Below are 22,650 nucleotides of genomic sequence, written 5' to 3'. Positions count from 1 at the left end.
TTCCTAGCATGTTGCGGAATTGAATAGGCAGGTCTGAGCGCTGGTATCGCTTTACTCCAAATTTTCTAATTGAAGTGTTATTTTTGGAGACCTTGCCAAGAGTATGCGCCTCATAAAACCCCATGTTTTTTTGTAATTGCATTTAAATTGGTCATATGGCCACTTTCATTGCCCTGAAATCCCTTGCATTACGATCCTTGCGGGTTACCCCAGATCGCATCCAAAAGTGCCCTCCAACTGGAGTCATTGGGAGGACTCCTCATTAGCACGGGGAAGACAGGAGCAAGCACCATTTTGGGCACTTCCCTGCTTGGACAGTGCATACCCCAAAGGATTGAACAAGGTTAGAATTGTCCTATCAACCTTCCTTGCTCAGGGAGTTTGACCTGGGTGAATTGCGGATATGTATTTTAGGGCTTGCTTGCTGGGCCTGATATTTGACCTTGTGAAGGTCATTACATCTCCATGCACTCAACATACTGACTGCCAAACAAATGTTGGATCCCAACTTGGGATCAGAAACAAGAACATCTGGCTTAGGGGGCCTCCCACCTTGGCTCTGTCCACTGCCCATCCTTTGCCTTGTAAGGATTGGAAAGAAGCTCTGCCCACTAAAAAAACACTCAGCAAATGCTCAGAAATAGCAAGGCCCCAGTGTAACCAGCATTTTCCTGGTGATTCCAATGAGTGCCCTTCAGAGTAACAATGGAAGACTATACAATAAGGACAGATACTATACAGGGGCCAATCTTATGTGGATGCACTGCAGAATGGGCAGGTAGCCCTGAGAACTAGCATCATTGTGTTACAAATTTCTTGTAAGAAAATATTTAAGTTTGTTAAAGTTTTGATGAGAACATGCATAGACCCCATCATAGCCTCTCATTTAAAGTGTATTTAAACAAGAATGAACTCCATGGAAAGATTCTAACTGGGAGCAGGGGCGATGCGTTAAATCTGCCTGATGCCATCAGTTTAAGGCTCTGGCTATTTTAACTCCTGGGCCTTATTTATGCCCTGCTGGACAAATGCCTGCCTCAAATGGGTGAAATAGGCAGCTGATTGACTCAAGGCAGGCCAAAAATAAATGACCCAGCGGCTGCCTGGCAGCACCAAGGTAAGTTATAGGGGAAGGGAATCAGGGAGGTTTTGCAAATAAGGAGAGAAGAGCCCAGGAGAAAGCTGATGGTTTTCATGTATGATAATTACACCTAAATAATTTCTCTTTTCCACACGCCCGGTTAAGATCGCTTACATATAATTGTGTAGAATCATGAGGGTAACTTATATACTGATGCAATAAATCTATTCAATTTTACAATTCATATATGATTTGGTAGTCAGAATTTTATTTTGAATAAATACAACTGCTGTTGAAAACTGCTTGACTGCTTTATGCAATGTTAATTTATTCAATCATTTTCCTTTACTTTGACCAGGTATGCATTGTCCAGAAGAGAGATACAAAGAAAATGTACGCCATGAAATACATGAACAAACAAAAGTGCATTGAACGAGATGAAGTACGCAATGTTTTCAGAGAACTGCATATAATGCAACGACTTGAGCACCCTTTTCTTGTGAATCTATGGTAATTAACTTCTTGTAATAATTAAATGAGATTGTAGAATGTGGAGATGGCAAGGCATGAACCTTTTAGTCAACTTATAATATTCATAATGCAGTACAAATGCTTTTAAATGGTAATTATGCTTAGTTGCTTGAGTGTAAAAGCATTTGCATATTATTAGCTTGTTATAAATAAATGACCTGGACTTGAGTATAGGGAGTACAATTTCAGAGTTTGCAGATGATACAAAACTTGGCAGCATAGTAATTAGCGAGCAGGATAACCGTAGACTTTAGAAGGACAAAGATAGACTAGTAGAATGGCAGAGACGTGACAGATGCAATTTAATGTGGATAAAAGTTAGTCGTACACTTTTGGGAGGAACAGCATGGAAAAATTGGATATTTGAAAGCGTGGTAAGGGAACTAATTTGCAAGGTTAGAGGGAAAAAGCTGAGGTGTGGGACTAAATTGGATGACTCTTTCAAAAAGCTAGCACAAGCACAACCAGCCCTATAAGATTTTATGATTCTATGTTCCTAAATGCATACAGAAGAAAAAGTCTCTAATGTAATCCTTTGCAAAATATATAAAATGCAATTTGCTTTCAAAAATGACAGTGTAATACTGTGTGACATTTCATATAACTGAGATTCCTTCAAGAATGTCACCAAATGAAACAATAAAGGAACTGGAAATATATCATCACAATGAGAGGAAGTATTATAGTAGGAGACAATGAGATAAAGGAAAGAAAGGGTGAGCAAAGTAAAGTGCTTGTTATTTGTAATTTTGTTTTATGCATTTTTTGTAGTTTAGAGATAGCAGTACAATTAATAGTTACGTCTGCCATTACATGATTTTTCTACTGTAATAGCTAGTGTTTACTGTCACAATGCTTGATATAAACAATTTATTTTTCAAAAGTTTCATTTCCCTGGATCTACCTGCAGCCGAAGCGTTAGGCACTATTCAAATCTTTGGGTTAAGATGACAAATCTAAACCATTTAAGCTTCAATCTAATGGTTTATTGCTTCTTGTGGATCCTTTGATTGGATTACTGCCATGAAAGTACATGCAATGAAGTAGTATGTATAAGGTGGAATATGCACGTAGCAGTAGAATTTCCATGCCGTTTTCCTGACCTGCCACCACAACTTTTGCAGATCGAAGCAAGCCCCAGAGAAACAGTGTAAACAGCTTTGATAGCAAATGGAGTGAGAACTATGTCTATGAAGAAAATCGTTTCTGATATGGGCCATTGCGGAGTAGGGCATTAATAAGTCAAAATCATCTGAAGTGTGGAATTCAATTAAACACTGTTGTGTAAAAGTTTGTTTTTCATCAAGTCATAGCTTGACCCTTGCTACTCACATTTTCTCCTGTTTATCAGTCCAAGATGATGACAACAGTACTTTTTAAAATTAATTTGTTAAGGCTTCTACAAATTAAGTACTGTAACCCAGTGTTCCATTCTTCAACAGAGTCCTATCTATGAGCATAAATACTCACCAAAAATATAAGTGCAAGAATAAATTAGTTAAAACTGAAGGTCGTTCCAGGGTGAATACTGTAAATGTTGAATATTTACCTTGAAAAAAATTCTCCAAATTAAAAGCTGTCTGATAATCACAATTCCAATTTGAATGATTGATCCATGGAACAAATGTACCTTAATGACATCTGTTAGCAGCTGCTTTTTCTTGTGTTCATGGCTAGGCTGCAGTTTCCATAAGCAGACTGAGTTCACAATGAACTTGAACTTGTGTCTTAATTCTCTGTTGGGCATAGAGTCCAGGTCTATTAATCTTCAATGACAGTAAATCAGCGAGCAAATATTTCGGATTCTCATCATGTTCTCACATTATTTCAGAGAGCAGGAAGGTAACATCATTAGACCACTGCATATAGGCTAAACTAACTGATCAGGGGATTGTTTATGGATGAGATAAATATCGAACCAATGAGATACATGATGAAACAATAATGTGAAACTGACGGGCAAGAAAAGACCTGAAGGTCCACCAATCTTGCCACACATCACGGTGGCTGGAACACTATGACCAAACCAACCACTGGTATATAGTAATATACAAAACAGCACAATAGTTGTACAATGAATCAATTCATGAGGAGTTCATATACCTTATTTAAGAAGGCATATGTTTGGTATGATTGGGGCATCTTTTAACTCTGAGTGGGGTTCGGACAATAAAGCACTCCAGTGAGTTTATTTCCTCTCCCGGCAGAGGTCGCAGGAGGCCACAGCGATTTTAGTGGTGAGCCTCACTTAAAAGTAACTGGTCACCTCCTTCCTGTAATTGCTGGCAGGTGATTGGATGCTCTTTGGCTGCCCGCCAGCTTCCAGTTGAATAGTGGAAAATGGGTTTCAGGAGTGTCATGCAGGAAGTGGAAGGGGGAGCAGGGAGGAGTCTGGGACAGGAGAGGGTGTACCTTTCCTTGATTGACCCGGAGGAGGACTTCTGCTCCTCTTGGCCCCACAAAGGAAAGTTTTACACTTGCCTGAAGGGTCTCCTCTATTTATGATCTGCTTGAGCAAATGGAAAAGCTGCTGTGGCATCCCTGCTCAGGCCTGGTTAAATGTCATTGAGTCCTTCTGATGTGCAAGGATGTCAATTAGCATTTAGGAAATAGACTCTAGCCTCAGTCCCATGGGTGTCTTATCCATCATTAAAACTAGTGGCATTAAAGTGGGAAATCATCAGGAATGGAGCAGGAGAGAGAGCTGTTCTAGTATAACTACTAACCCACACTGTTCATGCCCAATGGAAAAGTTAAAATATCACCCCCACTGCCCCCAACAGTGGTTTTATATTTCATGTGAAATGATTGGTCATAGAGTTCCTATTCCATGCCTCATAAAGGTAAGGCCAAATGAAAGACTGACGACCAAGAGGGAAGTTTTAACCTGCCAATGTGGGTGTCTGTGCAGGTGACAGGTTAAAACACCAGAAACTGCCAGCATGTTGGGAAGCCCATCAACTTCCTCCTTTAACACAAGCATGTTCTTCAGTACTTGAGATAGGTGACTCTGACATTTAAGTATGTGAAATGGTCATTAACGACAGTTTTCCTTCTTTGAGGGCACAGATTTCCAGGTTTCCTGGAACTCACCAGCTAAAGCAAGGTGAGAGTGCAACGGGGATTGACAGGACTGAACAATTGACAGGCTTTAAATACTGAAGTATGACAGCTGCTTTGTTGCCTAAGTGAAAGGCTTTTGCTCACAGGACTTGTTCAGAGAGTGTGCTTTCACTGTTTTGGGGATGATTTCCAATACTTTGGAGGTCATTTCTGCTACATTTTTGTCTTTGATCTGCCCTTCCCAGCTGTCAGCATTCATAGGAGCCATTTATGCAGTCTCTGCTGAGACACAGCAGCAGCAATACCAATAGCAGCAGCAGCCTTGTCCTCAACCACCTGCTCTCCACAGGACAGGGGGATGAACACAGAGCTCCAATATGTTGAGGCAATACACTCAACATAGGGTATGCAGACAGAGCATTAGCTTTCTAGACATGACTGATCACCAGTACCTCAGGAGGCTCAGGCTTTTCCTTCAGCTGGTTGCTGATATATGCAGCTTCCTGGAGGAGGACCCAGTGGATCATCAAGGTCACCACAGCCCTTATGTTCTTCACCTCCAGCTTCTTCCCGGCATCTGTTGGTGACATTTGTTGAATCTTGCAATCCGCTGCCTGCAAGTACATCTCCCAGGTGACATATACTATATTTGCCAGGGCCGTTACTTGCCTTTCATCACTGATGAGCACAGTCGGAATGAGAGGGCTGCTCTGGTTGGAAGCCCACAAGTCCAGGGAGTCATGGATTAAGGCGCCCTCAGATCACCCTGGAGTATTCATCAACAGAAAGGGATCCTCCCCATTAGTATTCAGCTGGTAGGTAACCACTGAGAGATCATCATGCATGTCTATGCAAAATACCTAGGAAGCTGCTATGATGCCTTCGTCCTGTGTCAGTCAAGTCTTCCCTAGATATTTGCACTTCCAAACAGAGCGAAAGAAGAGACTCGTGTATGAGCTGTTGAATGTTCTGAGAGGATGGAAGAAGAACATTTTTGAAGGGTCACTGTGAGGGATGGGTGTCAGTGGTGGCTGGTCAGATGCCACTTCCAGGCATGCCTGCTTGTTTCCGGTGGCTGCAATCTTCCTCATATTTGTGGGGAACAGAGTTTCCCTGCGGGCCATTACAGGGATACATTGGAGAAGTATGGTGCTGTCTTTTCATATTGAGCCTCCATCTGTTAAGTTCCTGGCTCTGTCATGACACTCCTGCAATGCTTTAGTTCTGACTCTCACAGGGTCCCTTTAAATATTGGAGCTGAATCACGCTCGCCCATTTCAACTGATTGGGAAACCCAGAGGCCAGATGGAAATGCAATGGCTGGGTTAAAAAACCACTGACAAATGCCCTGCTGAGAACTTTGGTTCCTGACACTGCCAGCATTCCCCTACTGTGAGCGGGTATGAAAGTTAAAATTCAGCCCCATGAGAGGATTATATGGAAGTCTTCCTTTGATATAAACGCACAACCGGATGATCAGCTTTGATTCATTTAATATTGTGTCTTACTCTGTGGCAATGATGCCAATACTATGTCCATTTTTTAAAAGACCTTTTTGTTTTAAAATCAGGAGCAGGATCGGCCACCCTTTATAGAACCCACCTGATTGTCACTTAATTGATTTCAGTGGAATGAAAATCAAGTGGGTTCTGTAAAGGGTTGGTGATCTACCCTGTCAGACTACTGTCCTGGCAGTGAATCCCCTGATGGTCTCCTGAAGGGCTTGACTGTCTCCCACCAGCAGATCGCAGACTCACACATGCAGGGTTGACCCTAGTGAATACTTTGAGAGTAGCTGCTGATAGCCTGGCAACCACAGAATTCAAAATAACTATTGATGGAAAAGATCTGTAGTTACATAGTTCCCACCTTGGGAGATCAGACAAGAAAAATGACATCAAACATAGACATCAGCGCCAGGAATTTTCTCGGGGCTGCTCCGACTCTGCTGCTTTAATTTTCATAGAAACTCCTTTTCTGCATGTCAATACTTACCCACTGGGCTTTTGCTGATGTTAAAGCAGCAGAACAGGAACAGCCCCAAGAAAACTACCAGTGAAAACATTTAACAATATAGGTAGATGAAGGAGGAGCTACCAAAGATAGCGTGCTTACTTATTGTTGCGGACAAGATGGTCCAGGATAAACACTTAAAGATGGCCATTGGTTTTCCTTCTTCAGCAGCCTGAAGCCATGGCATTGCATAAGTCAGCCCTGAGTAAAATGCACAGACAAGTGTCCACAAAAAAATTGTTGCATAAGCTCTCTTTGTACAACAGACTGGCATACAGAGCTCCTGCAGGAGCAGGGAAGTGAAGTTCTGTTGCCTGTAGGCAATCAATGCTTCCTCAAGAAGATCTGCCACATTAGCAATGCTGTGAAACAGACCATATAAAAATAAAACTGGCATGCTTTTCAAGAAGTGCATGATTACTAATAGGCTTAATCATTGGAATCATACATGTAGCATTGAAAAAGTTTTATTGATGGCACTTGCTGTGCCATACAGAAAAGAGTGCACTTTTGACTATTTGTAGTTTGCTGCCCCAGACACTGACATGTGTCGCCACAACCCACATTCATCAACCAATGCTTAAATAAGTATGCAATTCTATCCCTGTTACAAATTAGTTCATTAAATGTTTCACATTTAATTCATCTCCTTACTCCAGCATTTTCTCATTAATTAAATTACTTTCCAGGCGCATCATCCAACCTTACAGTCATTAATTCAGTAACACTACCCGAGTGACTTTCCAAAAATAATACATTATTATTTATTCCATTCTAGCTACTAATTATTTCTGTTAGTTGTCACAGTTTATTTTCTATGTTTACTTATTGCTTTTCTTCAAACATTTTCTAAAATAAGCCTGTTTGAAAAGAGAGTGTTCCTTAAAGCTGGGCAACAAATAGACACTGGCCCTGAATGTGTTTCTGCCTAAGAATGGAGCCAAGTACAAATACCAATTGCACCAGTTCTTGTTGCTAATAGCAACCAGTATCATTCCATTTTTTAGCATCAGTATTGAGAACTGCTTCTGGTTATTTTGGGAGGGGGCAGCATTTTGATTCATATTAAGAGATTGAGTGGCCATGTCTGATTTTTGCTTTCATGCAGGCAAAAGAAAATCAATGCAAAAATACCAGATAAATCTGGTCTGATCTCTAAAGAAAATATTCATGTAGATAGAAAAAAAAACAGCTGGCATATGAACCCATGCTTCCTAAGAGACTTTTTCAATTAATTCTGTTTTGTTTCTTTGCAAAACATGGCAACAAACCTAATGTATATGTCGGACGAAAGTGGCTGTCAAGATGGGATAAATACACCAAACAGCATATGGTAGAAATATGGATTTCTGTACTTATTTTATTGATTTTTGAATAGCTCATGGCAAAATGTAGACGGCTCTTCATTTTTCGAAATCGGAAGATTGAAAGACAAGAAATGGGATATCTGCAGGAGGTAGGTAAGACTGAATGATGTGAAAATTAGTCAAGAGAACTGGGTTATGTTCCAGTGTAAATTGAATTGTACTGTGCCAGGAAATGAGCAGGTGCTCAGGACCTGGATGACATGATTAATTGTTCATTGGCATTCTATGCAGTAGTGCCTCCACACTGAACTTATAATCACAAATGATTGACAGTGCAGTCTTGAACTGTATGTCACTGTGGGATTCTCCAGTGGTGCAAGAGCAGCAAACTCCATGACCCCAATATTTACAGGGAGATGGGGAGTGAGCAGGAAAATGTGGTAGCGGAGGGGAAATCCTGAAATCTTGGGGATATGGAGGTTCTGCCGATGTTATTCTGTTGATATTCCATTTCTCGCCCAGCAGCTGGCCAGTTTGACAGGCAGTAAGCTTGGGAGCGGGGCTTGATTAGAGGTGTGGGATGGTCAGAGCCCATTGGAATTTGGTTGGTGGGGGTAGGAGAAAACCGATCATGGCAGTGAGGGGAGGTTGTGTTTAGCAGAAGGGAGGCCGAAGGCTTCCTTGAAAGGCCAGGGGGAACATTCCTGTTCCTCTTGCCCCAACAAGGGGTGCTCTAAAAAGCACTAGCCATTTTGCTGCTGGGTTTCCTCAGCCCTGGGAAACTCAGCTGCCAGCAGTTAAAATTTAAATCAGGCTAATATAAATATGATAATGAAGTGTCCCATGATGGGACACATGCACATCATGCAACCCACCAACATAAAAATGGCAGCAAATGTGGATACAGTAATGGTGCGGACGCATACCTTGATTTTCAGTTTTAATCCCCCCACCTCTCCTGTCTGTTGGGTAGGGAGTGAATATCAAGGCCCACGAGTTTACCAGATCTCAAGTTATCCATCTTAGCTTGAAGAAACATGAAAGTAAAAACTCAACTATTCTATCCAAAGGTAGTTGTCAGTAGTCTGTAAGAAGTGCCTTACCAAAAAAGGATAAATTAAACAAGAAAAATACTCACATTTATTTTGTGTCTTATAACAACAGGTGTTTCATAACCAACTAATTACTTTCTGAAATGCAATCCCAATTATTATGCATGCAAACTTGGCAGGCAATTTATACACAGTTGAGTCTCAGAAATGGACAGTTAAACTGATGAGGGAGGAATGTTAATGAGGACACCAGGAGAACTCCTCACTTTTCAAACAGTATAATGCAACTTCTATTGCCACTGTTGCAGAACCTCAGCATAACATCCTATCTGAAAAATGGCACCTGCAATAATGCAGCACTTTGTCACTACTGCATTGAAGAGGTCTTGAAAAAACAATGTTCCTAACTAGCAATGAACTATAATAATGATCCTATGACCCAAACCAATACTTAGTAAGTCCTTGTGGATTGATTCTAGTTCTACTGCTTTCAGAGGATGCAGGAGAAATGGAAGGAAGGGAGGGAGTGAGGAAGCGGCTCCGATGTTTAGAGGAGGGGGGCCAGAGTGGCAGTGGTCAGGCTGGGTTTGTGGAGCCTGTAAGAACATTTGTTTCTCTCGGTACCATAAGCATAAAGTGTGAACTTTCCTCTCACATCCTCCTCAGGCTAGCCACAGGCTGATACTGGCCAGGATGCACACTTCACTCAGTTCAGCTGAAAAATATCCTATTGATGTCATAGGACTCAATTTTAAATATTTCAATCAGCTTCAGCAGTCACTCAGATCGCCAAATGAGCAAAATAGTGATGCAAGGGGGTGGTAAATGATTAAATTCCATTTTCAGGTTGCCAGCAATTTGTTTCTGCTGGTTAGGAGGCCTGAAAATTCATCTAATGTTTGTTCACAAGAAGAGGGGAAAAGTTTATTTGTGCATTGTGCAAAGTGGAAAGATAATATCAGACTTCATCAATATTTATGTGCAGAGAGGACAATATGCTTCATTAATTAAAAGCAAAATACTGTGGATGCTGGAAATCTGAAATAAAAACAAGAAATGCTGGAAATACTCAGCAGGTCTGGCAGCAACTGTGGAGGGGGAAGCAGAGTTAACGTTTCAGGTCAGTGACCCTTCTTCAGACCAGTTCTTTCTCTCTCTCTCTTTCTCCCCTTTGTTATCTCAACAGCCTTTCTGGAGTGTTGAGCCCAAGCTGCACACAGTACTCCAACTGTGGTCTTTCAAATTTTTTTTTTTATAGATTTAACATGACATCTCAACTTTTAGAGTCATAGAGCCCAACACACCTGGACCAACCATCAAGCACCCATCCTAATTAATCCCATTCTCCCGCACTTGGCCTGGAGCCTTGTATGTTATGGCATTTCAAGTGCTGATCTAAATATTTCTTGAATGTCGTGAGTGTTCCTGCCTCTACCACCTCTTCAGGTAGTGTGTTCCAGATTCCAACCACCCTCTGGGTGAAAACATTCTTCCTCAACTCCCCTCTAAACTGCCTGCCCTTTACCTTAAATCTATGCCCCCTAGTCATTGACCTCTCCGCTAAGGGAAAAAGTTTCTTTCTATCTATCCTATCAATCCCCCTCATAATTTTGTAAATCTCAATCAGCTCCCTCCTCAGCCTTCTCTGTTCGAATGAAAACAACCCCAGCCTATCCAGTCTGTCTTCATAACTGAAATGCTCCAGCCCAGGCAACATCCTGGTGAATCTCCTCTGCACGCTCTCCAGTGCAATCACATCCTTCCTATAGTGTGGCGACCAGAACTGTACTCCAGCTGTGGTCTAACCAGCATTTTATACAGCTCCATCATAACCTCCCTGCTCTTATATTCTATGCCTCGGCTAATAAAGGCAAGTATCCCGCATGCCTTCCTAACCACCTTATCTACCTGCTGCCTTCAGTGATCTATGGACAAGCACCCCAAGGTCTCTCTGACTCTGTACTTCCTAGGGTTCTATCATCCATTGTATATTCCATTGCATTGTTAGACCTCCCAAAGTGCATCACCTCACACTTCTCAGGATTAAACTCCATTTGCCACTGCTCCGCCCATCTTACCAGCCCATCTATATCGTCCTGTAATCTAAGGATTTCCTCCTCACTATTTATGACACCACCAATTTTCATGTCATCTGCGAACTTACTGATCATACCTCCTATATTCACGCCTAAATCATTAATGTACACTACAAACAGTAAGGGTCCCAGCACCGATCCCTGCGGTACACCACTGGTCACAGGCTTCCAATCGCAAAAAACAACCCTCTACCATCACCCTCTGCCTCCTTCCACTAAGCCAATTTTGAATCCTATTTGCCAAATTGCCCTGGATCCCATGGGCTTTTTGTATCCTTTATCTTTGCCGTAAAGCACAGCGTATAGATATATCATAACTTCAGTGCTAAAAGGTGCTGATTATTTTGATCACATGATATCCTCAAGGATTAAAGTAGCAGGGAATTATATTTAAAATTGCAAGATATTGTACTAATTTGATACATAATCTTCCAAGCCTAGCCAGAAACTCTTTGAACTTAGGATAAATATGACAAGCTTTCGGTATTTTACGAAAAGAATTCAATTCACACAGTTCCATCGTCTGTATAGGTTGCTGCAGTAACGTAGGATTCAATGGGGCAAAATTTAACTTTAGTGGAAAGTAAAATGAGTGGTAGCAAATTGATTGCCCATTCTGCACACTGATTATTCTCCCCATTGAAGTCAATAGAAAGGAAAGCCAGGTGGGGTGTGAAATGGGCAGCCCATCCGTTATCGCCTATATTGCACTGGTAAAGTTGAATTTGACCCACAATGGATGCAATAATGTTTGTTTATATAAAAAGGACTGATGTTATTTTGGTATCAGCAAGTAGTTTTATTGGCAAGAAATTAGTCATTGTGTGTCTGTTTTCATTTGCTGATTTAATTTTGCTTGTGTGTAATTTTATTGATTACAGTAAATTCAATTTGTAGTTTTTGGACTGAGCTGTTTGGTCATCAAAGTGGTGTTTTCTACTAATTTCGAAAGACCTAGAAGGTGCATTTGGCAGGCTATACTATTACTAATTGTCAGGCTCAAGAGAAGTGCAGCAATGAAAATACAGAACCAAACTGAAGAGATAAAAAATGTGACTTTTCCCTTTAAAAGGTGGACAACGTGCTGCAAAATGGCCACCGAAGGTCAGACTGACTGGGCCTGTACATTCAAACTGTCTCACTGTCTGTTAAGGACAAAAGGATGCATTCCAAGCCAAGAGGTGTCAGTTACACTCTTCTTGAATCCATCAAGAGCCATTCCTGAATTGAATGGGCTCTTCTGAAACAAAGAATATGTGAAGCAGCCACATCCTGTTCCATTGTTGGTCACCACCGGGAGGGGGCCATGCAATTCCTAACAGAGGCAACATGTGAGAGATTTTTACCTTATCTTTGGCTCTCTAGAGAGAGACAGGAGAGATCAGAAAAAGCCTTTCTAGCCAAGAACTGTGAGGGATCTATCAAAAAACAAAGACCCCTGCTGTGAATTCTAACCTTCAGCTTGGTGCAGCAGAAAACTGAAAGTGACCACTGCCTTCAGATTGAAGTCTCAACCACCAGAAAATCTACAAACAACCCAGACCTGCAACTTTAAAAGAGAAAACGTCCTCCAAGAAGATTCAACAGGTTTACCATGAACCCTTAACACCTACCTCACTTTAAATCACTTACCCTTTTCCTTTCTTATCTATTCTTGTGTGTGAATATGTACATGGGTGCAGTTGTGACCATTTTAGGAATGAATATTGTTCAATAAATAGTTAATCTTCTATTTAAACCTGCAGGAAAACCTGTCACTGTCTGTTTATTTGACAAATAAAACGCAAACAGTTAAAATCCAAGTAACAAAAACACTTGGTGCGGTCAGTTGGGAGGTGAACAGTGGGAACCACCCGTGCCCCTTACCACCTGGCTGTAACAGAATGCATACAATATAAGTGGAAGGATGCATTCTTAGCCTGGTGGCATGGTGTCTATATACTTCAAGCATAAAATAAAGTCAAATTTTGGTTCATAGGGAACTATATGGTTACATGTGGAAGATGATTTGTTTTGTATTGCACACTAGTTAAAAAGCACTTTATTGAAAGATTAGTTTTGTTTAATTTGTGAGATATTATGGGACCATGTTTATCATTGTTTTTTATCATTATAGATTAAAGTTTCCATTGGAGGATTTAATGCATTATCTGATTCTCCCTGCAAAGTACTTAGGTAAGGTTAATAGCATTATAGCTCTGTCTGCAGTATCAAAGGTTACGGGTGAGAAATTGAGCTTGTTAGCATTGGGCACTATGAGTTCCTTAGAGCTCATAAATGGTGTCAGTGGTACATATCCACATTTAAGGGGTAAATCGTGCCTGATTTCTGGGCTGACAGGCAACAGCAAGGGCACTGGCTGAGTCGTGGGCGAACGTATTCCTGAGAGAGGACTTCAGGTTTGTGCTCCATGGAATCACTGCCACTCACCTTGGGCAGCGCCTCAACAATCCAAGTACTGTGTGGGAGGAAAGATTGCTGGGCTGCTATGACACTCTGCAAGCTCCTTTGCAAACTGTAAACCACAGCATTGATGGCAGCCAGTTTGAGTTTGCATGGCAGCGAGCTGATCTTGCATGACCTCAGTCTGAGCTTCCTCTATAGCACGTAGACATTGGGTGGCTGCTGTTTGTGATGCAATGGCAGGTGATCAGACACTGCATCATGGTTGGGTCCAGTGCGTGAATGGATTTGGCCACCACTTCAATGCTGGAAAGAATGGGCTCCAAGCTCTGCGCAAATCCCTGTGCCAAGTTGGCGCTGAACTCTTCCATGCTCCTTGATGTTGAGGCAGGCTTTCTGGCAGGCTTACCAATGCACCAACCATTTAATTGTGCATGCCCATCAGTGTGCTTCTGCAGGCTGCCCCATTATAGTCCTCTTCAGCAGAATCCATGTGCATCCTTGTCATTTGGCGAGTTGCCTCCTCCACTATCCTTGCTACTCGTACTCAGTGTCCCACCACATGCAGATCCTGCCTCTAATCTATTCTGTAAGATACGTACAGTGTTAGTATCTGAGCTGGTGGCTGTGAGTGTGAAATCGAGTGACGGTGCTGTGTCTTCATCATCACTCTATTCTTGATGTTCCTGCACTCCATGACCAGGTTGCATTTCTTGGGTATCTGAAAGGAAAAAGGCACAAGGGTAAGGTTGTAGTGTGGGGAGGGGGGCAGTAAGAGGTGTACACTTACATCACCTATAGCTTGTAAATCAGAAGAGATTATAGGATATGGGGAAAGTGGGATGTGTGGAGGAGGATTAGGTATGAAGAGACCATCATCTTCGATGGTATCAGCCCTACTGTTGACCACAGCCTCAACAATGGGCATCCCAATAATGGCCAGCATCATCTGCTCCATGGTGGTCAGGACATGAAGGTGCGCCTTTCCCCATCCTGCTGCCTCTGTTTGTGCACCACCTTGTCCTGGAAGAGAGAGGGAAGTGTGTCACTGAGTGTTTGGCAGATTTGGCTGTCATGGTTGAATAGCTACTGTGTGCAAGCTGTGAGATTTGACTGTGAGATGGGGGGTGGGGGGTGGGGGGTGGTGAGGCTTGCAGCAGTGCTGTGTGTGAGGGTGAGGTGAATGTTAGGTTTGAGACCTGATTGATAGACATTGTTGGTATGTGCATAATGAGCATGTCGTGATTTGAACAGTGGCTGAGGCAATGGTGTAGTTGGTAGGATAAGGCATTTAAAGATGCATTCACTGACCTTGACCACTCATTGAACTTTATGTGGCAGGTCCATGGGGTGTGACTTCTGGCATTGACCTCCATGGCTATCTGCTCCCAATGCCATTTGACCACGTGCCTGGAGGGCCTCCTTCCCTCTGCGGTTACAGGACATCTCTCCTCCTTTCCACTTCCTCCAGTAAGATTTCCAGTGCAATGTCCGCAAACCTTGGAACCCAGGCTCCCTCATGTTGTACCATTCCTCAATCTTTCCTAGTTTAGATTCTCTTCAATCATAACTCCCAGCACCTGCTCTTGCCACAACGCATCTTCCCTTTAAGAAGTGGTGCTCGTAAGTAACGATTGTTATGACCAGGTGAGAAAGGTCTCTAGGGGTCCCTCTCAGCCTTCACCTAGTGTTACCGTAGCAGGGTTTAATTTTTAACATACTGTGTTTTTATCTCCCCCTTGGTGAAGCCTTGTTCGCCGCTTTTCAATTATAAGGCAAAGAAACAAGCACAACCAGGTTTTCTTAGGTTTAAAGAAGAAAAGTTGAAATTTATTAAACTTGAACTTAAACTCTAATTCAGTTAACGCCTACAGATACATGACGCGCCCATGCTAGCATGCATACATGATACACATATGCAAATAGAGACAGAAAAGAGCAGAAGGAAAATAAAGTGGAAAAATTTGAGGCAATATCTGAAGCGTTTTTGTTACGGTTCTTTGAGCTCACTGTAGAGTCCTTGATTGTAGGCAGGTCTTGCTTTTCGTTGGGGTCCAGTATTCTTCTTAAACCTTCTACGCTGTAGGATACTTTTCTTTCTTAGGGTTCATGTGTCTTCAGTGGATTCAGAGGCTTGTGAGAAAGAGATTGGAGCAGACAGGAGAGATCTTCCCAATCCAGGAGCAAACAGTCTTTCTGAGTTCAAACTCTCTGGGGCTAGTTCAAAAGAAAACCCTGGAACAGCCAGTTGGTCATGTGACCAGCTGGTCTAACCAGTCCTGGTCCTTGTGGATTGTATCCTCCTTAGCAAGCCTTGAAATGCGCTTCCTCACCGTCGATGTCTGTTAGTATGTAAATGTTTTTTGCCAGCCACGGCTGATCTGTTTAACAAGTCATTTCCTTGCTCCAACAACAGTTAAAAATCAATGTTCATATGACAAAATTGATGTGCCTCATTCTTGGCAGGTGGGGGCCTTGCATGACACGATGTTGGCTCTCTGCGGATGTGCTCAGCCAATGAAAAATATGGTTGGCTCTAGCTGGATTCAGAGATCATTCAAATGAGCAGGCAGCACAAAGTGTTACTGCTGGGATCATGAATGACAGTCCCTAGCTACTGAATGTAGGGGGTTTGATAAAGAAGTTTGCAGATGATACAAAAATTGGCCGTCTGATTGATAATGAAGAAGAAAGCTGTGGACTGCAGGAATATATCCATGGACTAGTTAGGTGGGCAGAACAATGGCAAATGGAGTTCAATCCAGAGAAATGTGAGATGATGCTTTCAGGGAACGTTAACAAGGCAAGGGAGTACAGTATAAATGGTAGGATACTGAGAAGTATAGAAGAACAGAGGGAGCTTGGAGTGCATGTCCACAGATACCTGTAGGTGGCTGGATAAGTAGGCAAGGTGGACAAGAAGGCATATGGGATACTTGCTTTTATTAACCATGCCATAGAATATAAGAGCTGGAAGGTTATCTTGGAATTGTATAGAATATTAGTTAGGCCACAGCTGGAGTACTGTGTGCAGTTCTGGTCACTGCAGTATAAGAAAGATGTGATTGCACCAGAGAGGGTATAGAAGAGATTTACGAGGATGTTGCCTGGACTGGAGGATTTTCGTTGTGAGGAAAGATTGGATAGGCTAGGGTTGTTTTCTTTGGAACAGAGGAGGCTGAGGGGAGAAGTGTATAAAATTATGAGGTGTCTAGATAGAGTGGACAAGAAGGCCCCATTCCCCTTGGTTGAGGGTCCATACCAGGGATATAGATTTAGGGTAAGAGGTAGGAGGTTTACAGGTGATTCAGGGATTTGAGGGGAAATTGTTTCACCCAGAGGGTGGTGGAGATTTGGAACTCACTGCCTGAAAAGGTGGTAGAGGCAGAAACCCTCATAAGATTTAAAAAGTACTTGGCTATGCACTTGAAAGTGGGATTAGGCTGGATGGCTACTTGTCAGCTGGACCAGATATGATGGGCCGAATGATCTCCTTTCACGCTGTAAATTTCTATGCTTTTATGATTCTATGACCCCACTGGAATTTGCAGGTTCAATGGAAAGGCTCCTCATTTACGTAGGCCAGGTGCACACAAGCACTACCATAGATGCATCTCCATCACCTGCCTGTCAATGACAGCTGGAAACTCTGGTTGGTACCTATCCCTGTAGGATGGAGTTGTTCAAGACCGCTTCCCACCCTCCCCAGTGTTTGTATCTGCCTCATAAGGATTGTGGCTAATCTGGCCACATTTTCAAAAAAATGAATTCAGAATTTTAGGGGCCTTGGCCACTTGCCTGACCTAGACCACTTCAGTAGGGCCCACATATGTCTTTGTGGAGGGCTGTATGCCTAAACTCACTCGACATGCCAACTGTTACTACAACACTGGGTCCTGACTTAATCTCAGAAGTGGAAAGTACTGCTTAGGGGGTCTCTGCCCTTGGCTGACATATGCCTTGTAACCAATGGAGCAATAACGGATCAGCAACCCATTTTACACGCAACCCAATTTTTCAGCAATATCGGGCAGAGGGTTAAGTTAGCTGCCTATTCATTATCGCCCATTTTGCATGACTGCCAAAGGCCAATTTTACTGCATCCCTCAGCCTCCTGCCCTGGCCGAGACTCCACTATTTTCCTGGCAGATTCCATCGGTTTCCCACAGGAAAATTGGCAGAATCCTCTGGCAATCCTATGGCATTTAGACACTGAAAGAAGTAACCAAGGAGCCTTCATGCAAGATATCTTAGAATATTAAAAGAGGAGCCTATTATAACTAATGACATGCAGCATGTTATGACTGACAGCGAAGAAATTAATTATCAAGATAGCAAATCAGCAAAGTACAAAAGGAAGTTTGTTTATGCCAAGTACTCCATCAAAAGCACTTGGTAATTTTAATAAGAGCTACAGTTACAATTTCCATAGAAGTTTATAGATCCCAGTGGAAGTTACAAGATAATTGAAGAACTTCTTGGAATAAATAAGCTAGGAATATTGAATGTATTTATTGCCTGAGTGTGGCTGACCCAATTTTTTTCCCATCCAACTGCAGAATTTTTTTCAGTTAACTGTTATCTATCAGATTCTTGGAACCAGCCTTAACAATATCCTTCATTATTATCAAGGCAATTCTAATCAGAAGTTTTTTTGCCCAAGCTAAATCATGATTGTGCTAATAGTCTGCAGTGAAATTGCAGCCACTGGTCTTAAACCAGTATTTACAGAACCCAATATGCAGTCAGCAGGTTGGAGTTATACTAACAGCTGTGCATTGCGTTAATGGCAGCGTTGAGGTCAGCTAACAAGTATTGCTTTCTGGACAACTAACTTTTGGGAGGGGAGCACAGGTAGGGCTATGAACTTTGCATTAACAATAAGAACATTGAAAAAGTAGGTTTGCAAAGTTCTCAGGAAGTCCAACAAACTTTAAAATTGTGTTTTTGCACTAAGCTGAAGTTATACTATACCCAGTGCAAATACAAATTAGTAAGAGACAGTATTCTAAAGGACCTGACACCCAAATTGTGCTATCACTTTCACACTGATGCACAGCTAAAACTTGTGAAAGTGTATAACTCCACCAGAGAGACAAGCTTATATGCAGTATGGAATTTACAGACCCCCAACTGGGATAATATTTGTCTCTCATTCATAACTCATATTTCAAAAACTGATTATTCTTTAGAGAATATTGAAGTTTGGTTATTTACATTAAATATTAAAAATGTTGTCCTGGCTGACATGTATTCCACAACCAACACTACTAAAACAGATTAATAAAAGCAAAATACTGCGGATGCTGGAAATCTGAAACAAAAACAAGAAATTCTGGAATCACTCAGCAGGTCTGGCAGCATCTGTGGAAAGAGAAGCAGAGTTAACGTTTCGGGTCAGTGACCCTTCTTCGGAACTGACAAATATTAGAAAAGTCACAGATTATAAGCAAGTGAGCTGGGGGTGGGGCAAGAGATAACAAAGGAGAAGGTGCAGATTGGACCAGGCCACATAGCTGACCAAAAGGTCACGGAGCAAAGGCAAACAATATGTTAATGGTGTGTTGAAAGACAAAGCATTAGTACAGATTAGGTGTGAATACACTGAATATTGAACAGCAGCAAGTGCAAACCTGAAAAAAAACCTGAAAAAAACAGTGGGTAAGCAAACTGAACAAACTAAGATGAAATGAAATAAATGCAAAAAAAGATAGTAAAAAATGTAAAAAAGAATGTAAAAAAAAAAAAGGAAGAAAAAATAACTAAAAATGAAAGTAAAATGGGGGGCTGTCATGCTCTGAAATTATTGAACCCGAGGTTGTGAAAGGTGCTACATAAATGCATGTTCTTTATTTAATTGAAAGTTTGTTGTTGCTTAAAGTAGCTGTAAAAGTGAGGAAAAAGTGATGAATGTACATTACACTTCAGAACTATTTCATTGGCTGTGAGGGGCTCAGTGGTAACACTCTCAACTTTGAGTGGTTTATAGCCTTACTCCAGAGGCCTGTGCACATATTGCAAGGTTAAGACATTAGTGCAATACTGAGGGAGTACTACACAGCAGTGAGTTCTAAATACCTTGCAATTCCTCAACTCCCAATTAACAGGGAATGGGTACTCATGTGGGCATGAGGTGGGGCAAGCATCAAACTCTTCCCTCAATGGCATCAGTTTCAGACCCAGCCTATTTTAGCTGCTGGGCCTCATATTCATCTTGCCAGCAGGCAAAGATAGGGCAGTTCAGAGACCAACTACTGGGATGCAGGTAAGTCACAGGTGTGGTTTTGGCAGGCTCTCTTGAGTGGACAAGAGATATAGAGAAACAGATTTGAGATGGTTAATTCCAGTGAAAAACACCCATTCCATTTTTCGATGAATTTTCCCTGGTTGTTTCTGATTCGCTGGCTTGCAGGTTGAGGTGATTCTGTGGGCAGCTGACGCTGTTCATGATGACGATAAAATTTAAGAAGTGAATCAATTGCACTTCTTTCTGATGACGCTAATTCAATTGAATTTAAAGGTAATCCAATGTTAGAAATCTTATCCACTAATAGTTGTGTAATTTATGACTATTGTCTGCTAATGGTGCTGAATTTCAAAATTTTCTATATATTAAACTCTTTAAAATGTTTTGTTTCTCAAAATATTTAGATATAATTTTCTGGAAGTCATCCTGCATTGCATAAAGGGGGCTAATTCTCTTCAGATAGACAAAGCAATCATTTTTGTGCTTCTGGATACTATTCATTTTATACTTAAGGGGCAAATTGTGTAAGCTAAATGGGCTTCCATTTTAGCACCTCTCTCTGTGTTCTATGCCTTTGTTATACGTTGATATTGGTGAAATGGTAGGTACCATGTCAATTACTGTCTTTAATTATCCTGTTGTGGAAATCTGGGAAGAATGCTTTACAAGTTTAAACAGTGGGCCATTAAGCATCCTGATTGAGTACCGATTGCAAGGTACTTATTAAGCTACTAGTTCTGAATTTACAGAGGTTATTTCATGCTTGGAATTCTGAGTTAAGTTGTTTACCTAAAGGGCAGCTCTTCAGCTGATGGCCTGTATTTCAGTATAAATTGTAAAATACGTCAATATCCTTTACAGATTGATGTGGAGAAATTTTTCAGTCACTGCATTCATTCTCTGATCTCCAGTCGACCTAGCTTAAAATTTAGTTAAACTCTCATTAAAGAAAATCCAGTGCTTCACAGAAATTTTAAAATTGCACCAGAAAAGCACATTGAAATTGCCTTTCTGATATTGATGGGAAAATGGAATAGGAATGTCCTTTTTTCCTTCCTCTGCTCCTTTGCCCTTTCAGTCTCATTGGAGCTTCTGGAGCAAATCTCATTCATTTTAAAAATCTCTGCCTTGAAAACAGGTTTTGCTGATCCCAATATTTTGCTATGTGATTACAATTTTTTTTTAGTGAGTAACAAGTAATGCAATGTTCATTGCGCCTCAACTCAGAAATCTATTTGAGCCAGTGCAGAAGAAAGGGGAATGGAGGAGCTGGTTCAGTATACAGCTAAAGTAATGATCCTGTCGAAAAATCTTTTTTTCTACTTCCTGTAATATTAAACTATTTAAGTAATCAATCATTTGGTTCACTATAGCAAGTGATCCAATTACTTTACACCAGTGCTTCTCAAAATGGGGTCCCGAGAGACTTTCTGGGGTCCACAAAATAATCTCTGGAAGACGAGAGTGAGAGAAAAGCGGAGTTGGGGGGGGGGGGGGGGGGGGGATGGGGAAAGGAAAAAAAATGGGCAAGCCTCCCACTTTGTATAAGATAACAACAGTTATTGTTAGTCCCGCACAAGCAACTGACAAGATGTCCACCCCTAAAGCTCACATAAACTCTCCATTTTTCGTGGTGATGGATGCCTTGGCTGCCATAGTTTTCAATAGTGAGTCTCACACTTACTTTTGGTGTGAGGGGAGATGGGAGGTCAGCTGTTGCTGAATATACTAGGGTATATTCTGTTTGAGCTCATGCAGTGAGCAAGTGCCTTGCCTGCTGAGTATTCCAGCATTTTCTATTTAGATTAATCTTGTGTTGTTTGATTTTTGTAATCGTAGAAAAGCAATCGGTTTGACTTACTTAAATCTTCCACCATGTTGCAATAATGTCAATTCCTTCCATGATTAACACTGAGAAACTGGGCTGGTTTGCACAGATCTGTAAAATATTCCTGAGAATGTCATGTTCAAGCGGGTACTCGGCAATAGAATTGGCGGGAAGGAAATTTGTATGTTTATGGGAAGCTATTTTTTTAAAATTAACGTTTAACCTGCTTTGAGCCATTAAACATCTAAATATGGTAAAACTGCTGCGAATACTGGCCAATATCTGTTTGTATTGGACGTGATCTATGAACAGATCTTTATATTAAAAGCAGTTCAGTTGACATGCACTAAATGTTAATGGAGTCACAGTTATCCTTTTACCTCTGGCTGGTCTGGTCTGTCTCATCAATGTCTATAATCAATGAAATAGTTCTCAAATTGCTACTCTAAATAATTACCCACTTTCTTAAAACCATTATTAAAACACTCTGTACATGCAACACTTTTGCATTATGAGTATTATATAGCATAATTTAGATTGGAGGTCCATGGTTACTAATCCCTTTGAAAAGGGGTCCTTCAACCAAAAGAGTTTGAGAACCACTGCTTTACACATCAAAGATGGTTTAGGTCGGTGCCTCCCCCTCAATTTTGATTCTCCAGGATAGTGGAATTCATTGAGGTAGTTTTTATTTATACTAAAATATATTAATAACATGTTCCTGTGCTCTTATATCTTTTTACAAGACAGAAGTAGTTATTTACAACAAAAATTGAGTTACTAGAAATTTTCTTTACAAAATGAACAATGGAGCTTCATATAACCTGGATTCTATTAATCCCCTTTTTGTGGATATATTTTGATTAGCGTTTTAAGATGAATATTGGAGTACAATTGAGTGCATTTACACAAAATATATCATTGTGCTGCATATTATTTCTGTACTGTGATAAACAAAAAAGGAGGGAGCAAAACTGTAAATCCATTTTATAAAAATATTTACAATTTAACTGCACCTAAAAAGCAGCA

General features: G+C 41.2%; 1 protein-coding gene across 1 annotated transcript in view; it reads left to right on the top strand.

Moving 5' to 3' along the window:
* Nucleotides 1-22,650, top strand: part of LOC137359361 (serine/threonine-protein kinase 32B-like) — a 353,419-nt gene that overhangs the window by 158,713 nt on the left and 172,056 nt on the right. Inside the window, exon 3 of the mRNA XM_068025387.1 lies at nucleotides 1,440-1,591. Coding sequence (XP_067881488.1) covers nucleotides 1,440-1,591 — 152 coding nt within the window. The remainder of the gene's footprint in view (nucleotides 1-1,439; nucleotides 1,592-22,650) is intronic.

The sequence above is a fragment of the Heterodontus francisci genome, chromosome 1, assembly GCF_036365525.1.
Source record: "Heterodontus francisci isolate sHetFra1 chromosome 1, sHetFra1.hap1, whole genome shotgun sequence".
Classification (NCBI taxonomy): Eukaryota; Metazoa; Chordata; class Chondrichthyes; order Heterodontiformes; family Heterodontidae; genus Heterodontus; species Heterodontus francisci.
Note: the sequence above shows the minus strand (reverse complement) of the source record. Positions and strands in the feature narration are given on the sequence as shown.